General features: G+C 52.5%; 1 protein-coding gene across 14 annotated transcripts in view; it reads left to right on the top strand.

The window, feature by feature from the left end:
* The first annotated feature begins 9,553 nt into the window (after window positions 1–9,553).
* Window positions 9,554–13,437, top strand: part of CD58 (CD58 molecule) — a 67,266-nt gene continuing 63,382 nt past the window's right edge. For 5 of the 14 annotated variants that reach the window (XM_030534003.1, XM_030533939.1, XM_030534013.1 and 2 more), the window contains exon 1: window positions 9,555–9,717. In XM_030534003.1, the coding sequence (XP_030389863.1) occupies window positions 9,663–9,717 (55 nt within the window). In that variant the 5' untranslated portion in view covers window positions 9,555–9,662. Of the gene's footprint in view, window positions 9,718–13,437 lie in introns of all 14 variants that reach the window. The other 9 variants (XM_030533987.1, XM_030533993.1, XM_030533949.1 and 6 more) reach the window with 2 other exon arrangements.

Raw genomic sequence — 13,437 nt, 5'->3', positions numbered from 1 at the left:
TCACACCGGAGGAAAGAGAGTCACACTCACAGGTGAGTTCCTTCCCCTACCCCTTCCCAGAGACTTCCCAGCAGCCAATCCCCTCCCTCAGACTGTGCTGCATTCAGCTCTCTCTAGGACCCAGCAGCCCTGCTCTTACATTCTCCACTGCTTCCCGTCTGTCCAGGCTCCCAGCAGAGTGGTGCCCCCAGAACTTCTGGTGCCCTAGGCGGCTGCCTATTCTGCCTATGGCTAAGGACGGCCCTGGTCAGAAGGGACCATCATGATCATCTTATCTGGCTGAGCTGCTCTGCTGGTGTGGATGGAGAGACCCCCAGGCCACATTTCCAGCTGTAAAAGATACAAGGCACAAAGGTACTACTGTGAGTGTATTTGTGAGATAAATGGAAACTAGGTATACTGAATTCAGTCCCATTGACCCACACAATTTACAAGCACTACATTTTCAGTTCTCCTTGGGATTCATAGGGTATGGCAGCAGTCCCAGCCATGGTGAGTACATCCTGGGAAGGGAGGGGACGAATTGGGGAAATAAGTGGGGGATAGCTCACAGGCATAAGAATAGGTGTATAAATAAGATCCTACTTGAATTGCAGGATGTTCTCTAAAAAATTGTGATTGAGCTGTGGACAAGATGTGGGAAATCACAGAAAAGTAATGGACCTTTACTAGTAATGGTAGTTTGGAAAAGCCTATTTTTAGCTTGGAAAAGAGACAGCTAAGGGGAGATATGATTGAGGTCTATAAAACCATGACAGGTATAGAGAAAGTAGATAAGGAAGTGTTGTTTACTACTTCTCATAACACAAAAACTAGGGGTCACCAAATGAAATTAATAGGCAGCAGATTTAAAACAAATAAAAGGAAGTATTTCTTCACACAACACAGTCAACCTGTGGAACTCCTTGCCAGAGGATGTTGTGAAGGCCAAGACCATAACAGGGTTCAAAAAAGAAGTAGCTAAATTCATGGAGGATAGGTCCATCAATAGCTATTAGCCAAGATGGGCAGAGATGGTGTCCCTAGCCTCTGTTTGCCAGAAGCTGGGAATGAGCGACAGGGGATGGATCACTTGATGATTACCTGTTCTGTTCATTCTCTCCGGGGCATGTGGCACTAGCCAGTAGGAGGACAGGATCCTAGGCTAGATGCACCCTTGGTCTGACTCAGTATGGCTGTTCTTATGTTCTTATTTGTTTAAGAAAAATTTGCTGGAATGATATAAACACACAAGTATTATGTTATGCCTGCTATTTTTTTTGATAACCAGACATTTTTCTGCAACTATATTATATACTTTTTTTAAAAAAAGTAACTGGTAAAATATATAATTCAGAAGACAATAAGTCTTAACACAACTGCTGTAGAAATGAGTCAAGTCACTTTAGCCTTTCACATGTTATAGGCATTGAATATTAGTGTAGTACACCCCGCTACAGGGGTCTCCTTCATAACTTGTCTTTGCATTGTGAAGACTTGCCTGTACCGAGATACTGCACACTCGGCATCCACAGAATTAGGCAAGATTGATAGTGATCACTTAGCAGGGACAGCAAACTCTGGAAAATGCTGCAGAACTTTAGGTGAATCCCAAAACAAGATCATTTCATCCACATTCACTTGCAAAAAATGTGTATGGGACAAGCTGTACTGTAGCTTCAAGCCAAACACAGGGATTGCCTCCAGATGGAGTGCCTGCTCTGATAACCTGTTCATTTGTTTCACATCAGATACCTGAACTGCTTTCATAAATGACAGTCCAGGCTCCGTGAACTTTGATCCTCGTTGAGCAGGTCTAGCAACACTTTCCTCAGTGTTACAGTAGTATTCTTTCAGTTGGTCTGCTGTTTTCTTGAACACTTGTAAAAAACACATTATGCTCTACATCTTCTTTCTTTTGCATTGGAGTCTGCCCAGTGTGTCAAATCCATTACAGTGTTTTACGATTGATGGACAGAAACAGAACACATCTTAAAAGATGTGATGGTTTTCATCAATGGTTTGGCATTCCGAAATGAACTGTAGCAAGTTCATGGTCTTTAAAAGCGAGATTATGTTGTCCATTATTTGAGTATCAGGCGAAATCATCATTTCACTTTCAGTAAAATCGCCGTAGTCACTTACATGCTCAGCGCAGTAAAGAACTGCTTCAAAGCACAAATTCCATTGTGTCACTACGGGTTCTGGAAACAGAGGCACTTGGTCAGGAGGATTAAGCTTTTTTTTTCTTCAAAGAAACTCTGGAAACACAGTTTGCAAGCTGTGCAGTGTTTAAACTTTTTTTTCATTGCAGCAGTGAATTTCTTGACTTTAGAAAAATGAATGCACCACTGATTGTTGCCAGACTTACAATATGCTCATTGCACTTAACATGCATTGAATTAGGAAGTAGCCCCTGCAGAACCTGATTATATGTTTGAGTACAGTATGTTGTTTGTCATATCCCGTACATCTTGTTAAAATCTATATCAGAATTGGTCAGGAACTTGCCAGCCAATGGGAGCTGTGGAGCCAGTGCTCGGGGCAGGGGCAGCGCGTGGCGCCCCCATGGCAGCCCCTGAGCCAGAAGGACATGCTGGCTGCTTCCTGGGAGCTGCGCAGAGCCAGGCAGGGAGCGTGCCAGCCCCACTGCACCGCCACCACTAACAGGACTTTTAACGGCTGGGTCAGCAGTGCTGACTGGAGCTGCCAGGGTCCCTTTTCGACCATGTGTTCCAGTTAGAAACCAGACACTTGGCAACCCTACCCAGCTCCAGTGTGGCTGAGGGGCAGGGCCTCGGGGAGGAGGATGAGCAGAGGCTCCCCCATCTCTACCCAGGTGCCAGCGCTCTTGCAAGGGCCCCAGGTTAATCTGCCACTTGGAAGAGGGCTACAAGGATGGAGGCAGGAGAGTAGAGGGTTGATGGAGATAGGGGGCTATGGGAGAGGCAGAGGGATGGAGGGGCATCTGGGGCCAGGAAAGAGGTGGGGTGATAAGGGCAATGGGGGAAGAGAGGAGGGTGTGGGTTGGAGGGAGGGGGTTGGGACTGTCTGGGGAGATGGCTGGTGGAGCAGAGGGGTGCTGGGGTGTGGTGGGGAGCCAAGTCCTGACGGGGGATGCTGCAGCGGAGTAGGGGCTGGACCAGGGATTTCCCTACATCCTTCCTGAATTCTCTCTCCTCCTTCCCCCCATCTCCGTTTTGTGAACTGTTTACATGCAGTGTTGCCAATTTAGTCATTATTTGGAAATTTGAATTGAAATTGAAACATGAATACACACTTTAAAAGCATATAAAGTACATAATAAAATACATGTATCTGAAAAAGTATAATAGATTTGAAAAGTATGAACATAAACTAGCTTCCATATATAGCTGTTGTTTTTTATGACAATGTCAGTGCATTCATTTCGGTGATGTTGGCCAACCTAAGAATTTCAAATTATGATTTGTAAGCAAAGTCTAAATGAGCTCTCCCTGACAGCTAGTGATGAGCTGGGGCTGAGGGGAAAGGCTTCAGGACCAAATTGTATTTACATTCACACCTAATCTACCTTTGCATCCAGCTTGTGCCACGAAACAGCTGTTTTGTAGGGCAGGGAGGGAGGGGGAGGAGGGGGAATGTGGTGCCCTGGGGGAATTGGCGGGGTGGGGTGGGGATTTGGGGAAGGGATCCAATAGGGGCAGAGAGGGGGTGGAGTTGGGGCGGGGACTTTGGGGAAGGGGTTGGAATGGGGGCAGGGACAGAGACAGGGAAAGGGTGGAGTCAGGGTGGGGCCAGGGATGGGGAGGTGTGAGCACCCACCAGGGCTGGAGAAAGTGGACGCCTATGTCTGCTACAACAGTAGTAGATCTTTGTCCAGTACTATAAGCTTAAGTGTTTAAGACAACTGAAAAAGTACACAGACTTGATTCTTAAAAATCTACAACAGTGACTTCTAGATTCTACTCAACCTCTACGTAGCTTTTACAGATCCCTGTCCTATAAAACACGGACAGTTGAGTGGAGGGAGGCACTACCAGCAATGGGGCTCCCATGTGCTCAGGACAGAATAGAGAATTTGAACACAGAGTGGAATATACAATGAATGAATGAAGATTTGACTTCAACTGCTTTTTTATCATCACTAGTGGCTTGACCTGACCTTTGTACTATGTTTCCTGGGATAAAATAATCAGGAATTTATCTCTTGCTACTCCCAGTCACAACAGCTACAGCTGAGGGCTTGGCTACGCTTGCAGGTGTGCAGCGCTGGGAGTTACAGCTGTCTTTGTACAGCTGTGTAGGGAAAGCACTGGAGTGTGGCCACACTGACAGCTACCAGCGCTGCAGTGTAGCCACATTTGCAGCATTTGCAGCGGTGTTGGGAGTGGTGCATTATGGGCAGCTATCCCACAGAGCAACTCGTCCCATTTTGGTGCTGTGGGTTGTGGGAAGAGGGCGGAGGGTGCGAGTCATTCTGCTTCCTGTCCCAACGCCCCGTGATGCATCGCTTCACATCCCAGCAATCCTTTTTTTCTGTCCACATTTGGCACCATCTTGACTCTCTCTCAACAGTTTCTGTGCAGTGCGATTTGTGTGGGAAATGGAGCCCGAACTGCTGAGGAGTATGCTGATGAGTCTTGTCAGCACATCACGTTTGGCAGTTGAGCTATTGCTTAAGATCCAAAGTGATGAGGAGTCCGACGATGATAGCGAGTTGCCTGACGTGTACGACACGAAATTGCTTCTGGCATTCACGGAAATGCTCAGCACCATGGAACGCCGCTTTTGGGCTCAGGAAACAAGCACTGAGTGGTGGGATCACATCATCATGGAAGTCTGGGATGACGAGCAGTTGCTGCAGAACTTTTAGATGAGAAAAGCCACTTTCATGGGACTGTGTGCTGAGCTCGCCCCCACCCTGCGGCGCAAGAACACGAGATTGAGAGCTGCCCTGCTGGTGGAGAAGTGGGTGGCTGTTGCAATCTGGAAGCTGGCAACTCCAGACAGCTACTGATCTGTCGGGAACCAGTTTGGAGTGGGAAAGTCAACCGTTGGAATCATGTTGATGCAAGTTTGCAGGGCCATTAATCACATCCTGCAAAGAAGAACCGTGACTTTGGGGAACGTGCAGGACATTGTGGATGGCTTTGCACAAACGGGTTTCCCTAACTGTGGAGGGGCGATAGATGGGACGCATATTCCTATTCTGGCACCATCCCACCTAGCATCTGAGTATGTTAATTGGAAAAGGTATTTCTCTATGGTTCTCCAGGTGCTTGTGGATCACTGTGGGCATTTCATTGACATTAACACAGGCTGGCCTGGAAAGGTGCATGATGCATGCATCTTTCGGAACACTGGCCTCTTCAGGAAGCTGCAGGCAGGGACTTTTTTCCCAGACTGGAAGATCACAGTAGGGGATGTTGAAATGCCCATTATGATCCTTGGAGACCCCGCTTACCCGTTAATGCCTTGGCTTATGAAACCGTATACAGGGAAGCTTGACAAGAGCAAGGACCAGTTCAACTACAGGCTGAGCTGGTGCCGAATGACTGTGGAGTGTGCTTTTGGCCATTTAAAAGGGCGCTGGCGATCTCTGTATGGGAAGCTAGACTTGGGGGAAAGCAGCATCCCTGCGGTTATATCCACGTGCTGTACCCTCCACAATATTTGTGAAGGGAAGGGTGAAACATTCAGTCAAGCATGGACCTCCGAGGTTCAATGCCTGGAGGCTGAATTTGCACAGCCAGAGAAGCCCAGCACAGGGCTGCAAGGATTAGGGATGCCTTGAGGGAGAAATTTGAGGCTGAAAACCAACAGTAATGTTTGGTGCCTTGCACGGGAGTGAAGTGCAGTGGTTACAATGTTAGTAGGAAACTGTGTTTCCTAAGCTGATTTGCAATGCCTGTTTCTTTCCTGGACTAAGGTAGCTTTGACTTTCTGCAATAATAAAGACTGTTTGCAAAGCCAAGAATTCATTTATTGAAAAGAAAATAACTGTATTGATAGAAACACAACATTTTGGGAACCTAAAAGGGCAGGGGGGTGGGATGGGGTGGGGAACTGTACAGTCAGAGGTTTGAATATGTCCTCTCTGGAGTGCTGTGCAATGACTGCTGCACTTCAGGATGCCTATACTGCATGATGATGGGGGTTGAGTGCAGAGGCTAAGGGTCATAGTTCTCAGGGCTGGTTGGTGAAAGTACAGGTGTTGGGGGCAGCTGGTGGTGGTAAGAACCTGGATGCTGGGGAAGGGGGTTTTGAGCTGACATTGGGGCACAAGGGAAAGAGCTTTGGGATGGGGGGGCGGGGTGGCATGGTAGTGCTCTGCCTGCATGGCTACGAGTGACTGGATAGAGTCCGCTTGGCGCGCCAGGATGCTTATCAGCTGCTTTGTGCTTTTCTTCCTGGCCGCTGCGTTTCTCTGGCGAATCCTGCTTTCCCTTTCCCTCCAGCCCTGCAGTTTTTGATTCTCTCTGGCAGAGTGATCCATAACTGCTTGCAGCAGGTCGTCTTTGCTTTTTTGCGGCTTCTTCCAGAAGTTTTGGAGTCTTTGAGCTGTTGATAACATAGGCAGCCGAGAACTCAAGGTTACTTGTGGAAAGGCAAAAAAGGCAACACTTAACAGAAGCAGCATTGTTTATATCTCAGACAGTTATTCCCACACAATGAAGGCATTTACAGTCTTCACTTTAGCATATAATTTTCCCATACCAAAGAGAGCGCACATAACCCACAGAAGTCCCGAAATGGTGAGTAAGGGGGACTGAATGCTTCAGGGCTGTACTGGGGTTTCTGTGCGTTGGGGAAAGCAAACAGCTGCAGGGGGCGCCTACACTGAACACTCCCCCAACATTTTCCGCAGAAGTTAATCCTGGAAGATATCTCGCTGCTGCGGGTCACCTGAGAGGAGCGGGAGGGTCTTCTACAGCAATGCGGATTCTGCCCTGGCCCCCATGCAGCTTGCCTGTGTGCAGCAATGGTCCCCCCACCCTTCGCGGCACAGTGGCGCGGACGCATTAGCCTGACTGGGACAAGGACCACAGTGGCTCTCCCAATAAACTTGCACAAGCGCATTGCCCACGCTCTGGCTGAAACTTTTGAAGAGATTACCGAGGCCAATTACCGCGACGTGATAGACCACATCAATGGGCTATTCCACATCTAGGCATGCATGCATGCAGCCCTAACCCTCCCTCCTCTCCCGAAACATTTCCATCCTGAAAATAAAAGCTGTTTACTGGGAACCTGCTCCTCTGCTTGTCCTTCACCAAGTACCAGCTGCTGCGACTGGCTGCCTTCCTCCTGGCTTGAGAAGAGCTCCTAGCAGCATGCCTCCTGGGACTCCGGGGTGTCTTCCCCCACTCCAGTACCCTTACTCTCGGTTTCCTCCTCTCCCCTCCTCCTTCTCCACTCCCCCACTCTGAAGCGTCCATTGTGGTCCTCGGATTGGCGGTGGGGTCACCTCCAAGTATTGCGTCCAGCTCTTTGTAAAAACGGCAGGTTGTGGGAGCAGCACCGGAGCGGTGGTTTCCCTCGCGGGCTTTGCAATAGGCACTCTGCAGCTCCTTCACTTTAACCCTGAACATTCAGCGCATCTCGGTCATGGCCCCTTTCCAGCATGTCCCTTGATATCTGCCCATAGGTATCGTAATTCCTACAGCTGGAGTGCAGCTGGGACTGCACAGCTTCCTCCCCCCAAACACTGATGAGGTCCAGCAACTCACCATTGCTCCATGCTGGGGCTCGTTTGGTGCATGGAGGCATGGTCACCTGGAAAGATTCACTGATTGCACTCCACACCTGGCTGAGCAAACAGGAAGGGGATTTTTAAAATTCCTGGGGCATTTCAAGGATAGGTCACCTGAGGCCAGGGCAGTAGAGTTTGAACTGATGAGCAGAGAGGCTGAATAGGCATTCTGGGATACCTCCGAATAACAGCGCTTTTGGTGGCCACACTGGCAGAGCAGCGCTGCATCACCAGCACTATAGTTGTTATTCCCCAGGCAGAGGTGGAGTCCAGCCAGCGCTGTAGCCAGCGAGATACAGCGCTGGATGTGCCTTTCAAGTGTGGACGGTGAGTGAGTTGCAGCGCTGTAAAGCCACCACCAGAGCTGCAACTCTCCAGTGTAGCCAAGCCGAGTGTTTCTTTTCATTATTGAATAGAATTTTGTGTTCTGAAAGAAGTCGCCTTCATGTGAATGAACTAATGAGCACATCAATTGAAGGAATGGAAGTACCACACACATGAGAAGCCACCAAAGATGAACGCGTTGCATTCAAAAAGTTAATCATAGGTGTGTGCAGCACATTTCATTAGGGTGTGCACCCCAGAAATTTTATTTTATTTTTTAAAGGCAAACATCATAAAGGTTGGGATGTGGGAGGAAGTGCGGGGTATAGGAGGGGGTGCGGCATGCTGGAAGTGGCTCAGGGCAAGGGATTGGGGCAGAGGAGGGGTGCGGGGCATATGAGGGGGCTCAGGGAAGGGGGTTGTGGTGCAGGAGAGGTGTGGAGTGCAGGAGGAGGATCAGAGCAGGGGGCTCAAGGAAGGGGAGTAGGTGCAAGATACAGGAGGGAGGCGGGGTGCAACAGGCGGCTCAGAGCAGGGAGTTGGAGTGCATGGGGCGCAGAGTGCAGCGGGGGCTCAGGACAGGGAGGTTAGGATGCAGGAAGGGTGCAGGGTGCGGCAGGGAGCTCATGGCACGGAGTTGGGGGGCAGGGGGCAGGAGGGGGCTAAAGGCAGGGGGTGGGATGTGAGGTGAGGCAGGGGGCTCAGCGCAGTGAGTTGGGGTGCAGGAGGGGTGCAAACAGGGGGCTTAGGGCAGGGAGTTGGGGTGCAGGAGAGGTACAGGGTGCAGGCAAGGGGTTGGGGTACAAGAGGGGTGCAGGCAGGAGGCTCAGGGCAGTGGGTTGCAGAGCAGCAGGGGGCTCAGCACAGGGAGTTGGGGTACAGGGTGCAGAGGCTCAGACTCCTGCCCAGCATCACTTACCTGCAGCGGTGCGCGCCCTGCCTGCCTGCCTGCCCTGGCCCCCCCTTGCCACGCCTCCAGGTAGTTCCCCCAAAGCTCCCATTGGCTGTAGTTCCCCGTTCCCGGCCAATAGGCGCTATGGGGGCGGTGCCTGGAGCAACACATGCTCCTCCCCCATCCCTGGGGCGTGCTGCCTGCTGCCTCTGAGAGCAAATCCCGCGGGCCAAGCCAAACCCCTGAGGGGCTGGATCCGGCCCGCGGGCATTAGGCGTGCCTGGGAACACCTGGGCACAGGCCTGTGACGTTCCTTAACAGAGCTGTACAACAGTGTAACAAGAAACCAAGGGGAATGTCGATGTCACTTGAGTAGCCAACTTCAGTTCGTGGGAGTTTTCCAAACATGAGTTAAATCTAACAAAATGGTCATGAAACGTTTTTAACCCCGGTGCCAGACAGCCCACCTTCCCCTGCGCAGTCTCACCCCTCACCGGCCCGGAGCCCCCCCCACAATTCTAACACCTCCCGCCCATTTCAATTCTTGGGGGAAACACCGGGCCGGACCATGGGCGGCTCCCGACTGCGGCTGCGCGTCGCTGCCACTTGTTTCGGTTTCGGTCTGCGGGGCCGCACTTCGCTCGAGCGACGCCATCTGGGTTGGTGCCGCGCGGCGGCTCCGGAGCAGAAGGGAGCGAGCCCACCCGCCGTGCCCCTTCCCCCCGGCCCGACATGGGGCTCGCCTGCCGCCTCTCCGCGCTCGGGCTGCTGCTGGGCGCCCTGCTGGGTAAGGGCGGCTGCTTCCTCCCTCCCTCCCCGCCCCGCCGCCGGGACCGCGCGCGAGAAGCTCCCCGGGGCCCCGGCCCGCGGCAGCGCTGCGCAAAGGGGGTTGCTTTGCCCCGGGGTCCGGGCCTCGCTTGGGCGGGAATTGCGAGAGAACTGGAACTGCTGGCGCCGGGGCCCGGGGGAGTGAGACTGGGAAGCCGCAGTCCGAGCCCGCCCTGGACCCGGACTAGCTACTCCTGGGAGCGGCTGGAGGGGTCTTCCTGGAACTGTTCGTTATCAACCGGGAGAGGTGCTTTTCAGTCAGTGAAGGGCTGGGCCGGCGCCCAGTGCAGTTACAGGGGCAGCCGGGATGCGCCCAGAAGAATGGCTTCTTGCTTTGCCTAGCTGCTCCCCTGCCTGAACCAGGGCCGCCCGGTGGGGGGGGGCAAAAGGGGCAATTTGCCCCGGGCTCCGCAGGGGCCCCCATGAGAGTTTTTCGGGGCCCCTGGATTGGGGTCCTTCACTTGCTCCAGGGGGCCCGGAAAACTCTTGCGGGGCCAGGCCCCAGAGCTTCTTCCGCTCCTGGTCTTTGCCGGCGGGGGCGAAGTGCCCCGAAGACCCGCGGCAGGGGTCCCCCGCCACCGAATTACCGCCGAAGAGCGGGCTGCACTTTGGCGGCGGGACCTGCTTCGGCGGTAATTCGCCAGCGGGGGACCCCCACCACGGGTCTTCGGGGCACTTCAGCGGCAGGTCCCGGAACGGAAGGGCCCCCCGCCGCTGAACAGGGCCAGCTCAAGAATTTCGCCGCACAGGTGGCGCCCTGCTGCTTGCTGGTCCCGCGGCTCCGGTGGACCACCCACAGGCACGCTTGCGGATGCTCCACCGGAGCCATGGGACCAGCGGACCCTCTGCAGGCACGCCTGCCGGACGTCCACTGGAGCCGCCTGCCGCCGATGGCCCCAGGTCCCCGGAATCCTCTGGGCGGCCCTGGCCTGTACCAGTGTCTTATCTGGTGCCAGTTGTGCAAAAAAAGAAGTTTATGGCTCTGGAATCTGGATGCTTGCCAGCCCCACGGAGGCGACATAACTGCGAGCTGAAGTCTGTTCCTCTTTGTGTCTCAGGAACAAAATTGTTTGCTAAGATCTCAAATCTGCAATTGACGGGGCAAACCCAGGCATTGCCTACTAATTTCACTGGGGGCGTGTCTACATCACAAAGTTGCAGCGCTGGTGAGGGGGTTACAGCGCTGCAACTTAGGAGGTGTACACATCTGCAGGGCATCACCAGCGCTGCAACTCCCTGTTTGCAGCGCTGGCCGTACTCCCGTTTTGTCTCGGGTGTAGAGGATCCAGCACTGGATCGTAAGCAAGTGTAGACACTTACCAGCGCTTTTCTTGACCTCCGTGGAATAAGCAGATATCGCAGCATACCTGAGGAAGCCTCTGGTAATCAAGCAGGTCTCCTTCCCCGGTTTGCTCTGGCGTTCCCCGAACCCCCGTGCAAGCAGGTCTCCTTCCCTGCGGTTTGCAGGGGGGTTCGGGGAACGCGAGAGCAAACCGCGGCGAAGCTGGTCTCCTTCCCCGGTTTGCTCTCGCGTTCCCCGAACCCCCGTGCAAGCAGGTCTCCTTCCCTGCGGTTTGCTCTCACGTTCCCCGAATCCCCGAGCAAGCAGGTCTCCTTCCCTGCGGTTTGCTCTCGCGTTCCCCGAATCCCCGAGCAAGCAGGTCTCCTTCCCTGCGGTTTGCAGGGGGGTTCAGGGAACGCGAGAGCAAACCGCGGCGAAGCTGGTCTCCTTCCCTGGTTTGCTCTCGCGTTCCCCGAACCCCCCTTGAAGCCGCCCAACAGCGCTGCAGTGTGGCCACATCTAACACCACTTGCAGCGCTGGTTGCTGTAAGTGTGGCCACTGCAGCGCTGGCCCTATACAGCTGTACTAATACAGCTGTAACAACCAGCGCTGCAAAATTGTAGATGTAGACATACCCTGGGTCTCAGTGTGGGTGTGTGCACACATGGAGTCATTTGCAGGATGAAGGCCAAGGTCAGGAGTAGTTGGTTATTTTCTGACAGGGTCCAGATTTCATGGTCAGGGTATAGTCAAGGTCAAGACTCCAGAGAAAGTAATAATAGTTTAACTTCTGTGCCATGGAAGATAATGGAGCAAGTAATTACAGACATCATCTGCAAACACTTGAAAGGTAGTGAGGTGATAGGGAATAGCCAGCATGGATTTGTAAAAGAACAAATCTTGTCAAACCAATATGATAGCTTTCTTTGATAGGCTAATGAGTCTTGTGAATAAGGGAGAAACGGGCAGGGCTGGCTCCAGGCACCAGCCGAGCAAGCTCGTGCTTGGGACGGCAGATTCTACGGGGCGGCATTCCGCCCAGACCTAGGGCGGCATGGCTGCTTTTTTTTTTTTTCTCCCCGTTGCTCCAGCTGCCCTGTACGGGGGTGGCAGCGCAAAGAAGGGGAGCACCCTGCAGCAAACTTGGCAGGGCAGCTCACATCCTTCCCTCCCCACTGACTGGAGCAGCGCAGAGCCCTCCCAGCAGCAGTGCGGCAGTCGGGGTTGTGTGGCGAGCACCCCACTGAAGCGCTGGCCGCCCCCCTTCTCCCTCTCCCCCCTGCTCCATCCCCTTCTCCCTCCCCTCCACTAGACTGGGCACACACTCTGCAGCATAGGGAGTCCCCCTGCTCCCTGGCTCCGGTTGCCCTGACGGGTTTTTTGTTTTGTTTTTTTCCCCTGATTTGCCAGCCATGCCGTTGTGCCCCCCCCCCCGCCGCTTTTCCGGCCGCACCGTTTTTGTTTTGTTCCCCCGCCCCACTCCAGCCACACCGTGTTCCCACTCCGCTTTGCCATTCCAGGCCCGCCATGTTTCCCTCTGGCCCCCTGGTCTGCCGCTCCAGCCACGCTGTGTTTTTTTTTTTCTTTTTTTCCCCTGCTTTACCGCTTTGCCTGCCCCCTTTTTTTTTTTGGCCTGACGTGGCAAAAAAACCAGAGCTGGCCCTGAGCAGTGGATGTGGTATACCTAGACTTTAGTAAGGCATTTGATACAGTCTAGCATGATATTCTTATCAATAAACTAGGCAAATACAACTTAGATGGGGCTACTATAAGGTGGGTGCATAACTCACTGGATAACCATACTCAGAGAATAGTTATTAATGGTTCACAATCCTGCTGGAAAGGTATAACAAGTGGGGTTCCGCAGGGGTCTGTTTTGGGACCGACTCTGTTCAATATCTTCATCAACGACTTAGATATTGGCATAGAAAGTACGCTTACTAAGTTTGCAGATGATACCAAACTGGGAGGGATTGCAGCTGCTTTGGAGGATAGGATCATAATTCAAAATGATCTGGACAAACTGGAGAAATAGCCTGAGGTAAACAGGATGAAGTTTAATTAAGACAGATGCAAAGTGCTCCACTTAGGAAGGAACAATCAGTTTCACACATACAGAATGGGAAGAGACTGTCTAGGAAGGAGTACAGCAGAAAGGGATCTAGAGGTTATAGTGGACCACAAGCTAAATGAGAGTCAACAGTGTGATGATGCTGTTGCAAAAAAAGCAAACGTGATTCTGGTATGCATTAACAGGTGTGTTGTGAGCAAGACAGGAGAAGTCATTCTTCCACTCTACTCTGCACTGGTTAGGCCTCAGCTGGAGTATTGTGTCCAGTTCTATACGCCGCATTTCAAGAAAGATGTGGAGAAATTGGAGAGGGTCCAGAGAAGAG

Source organism: Gopherus evgoodei, chromosome 1 (genome assembly GCF_007399415.2).
Source record: "Gopherus evgoodei ecotype Sinaloan lineage chromosome 1, rGopEvg1_v1.p, whole genome shotgun sequence".
Taxonomy (NCBI): Eukaryota; Metazoa; Chordata; order Testudines; family Testudinidae; genus Gopherus; species Gopherus evgoodei.
The sequence above is the reverse complement of the archived record's forward strand: the minus strand, read 5'-3'. Positions and strand labels throughout refer to the sequence as shown.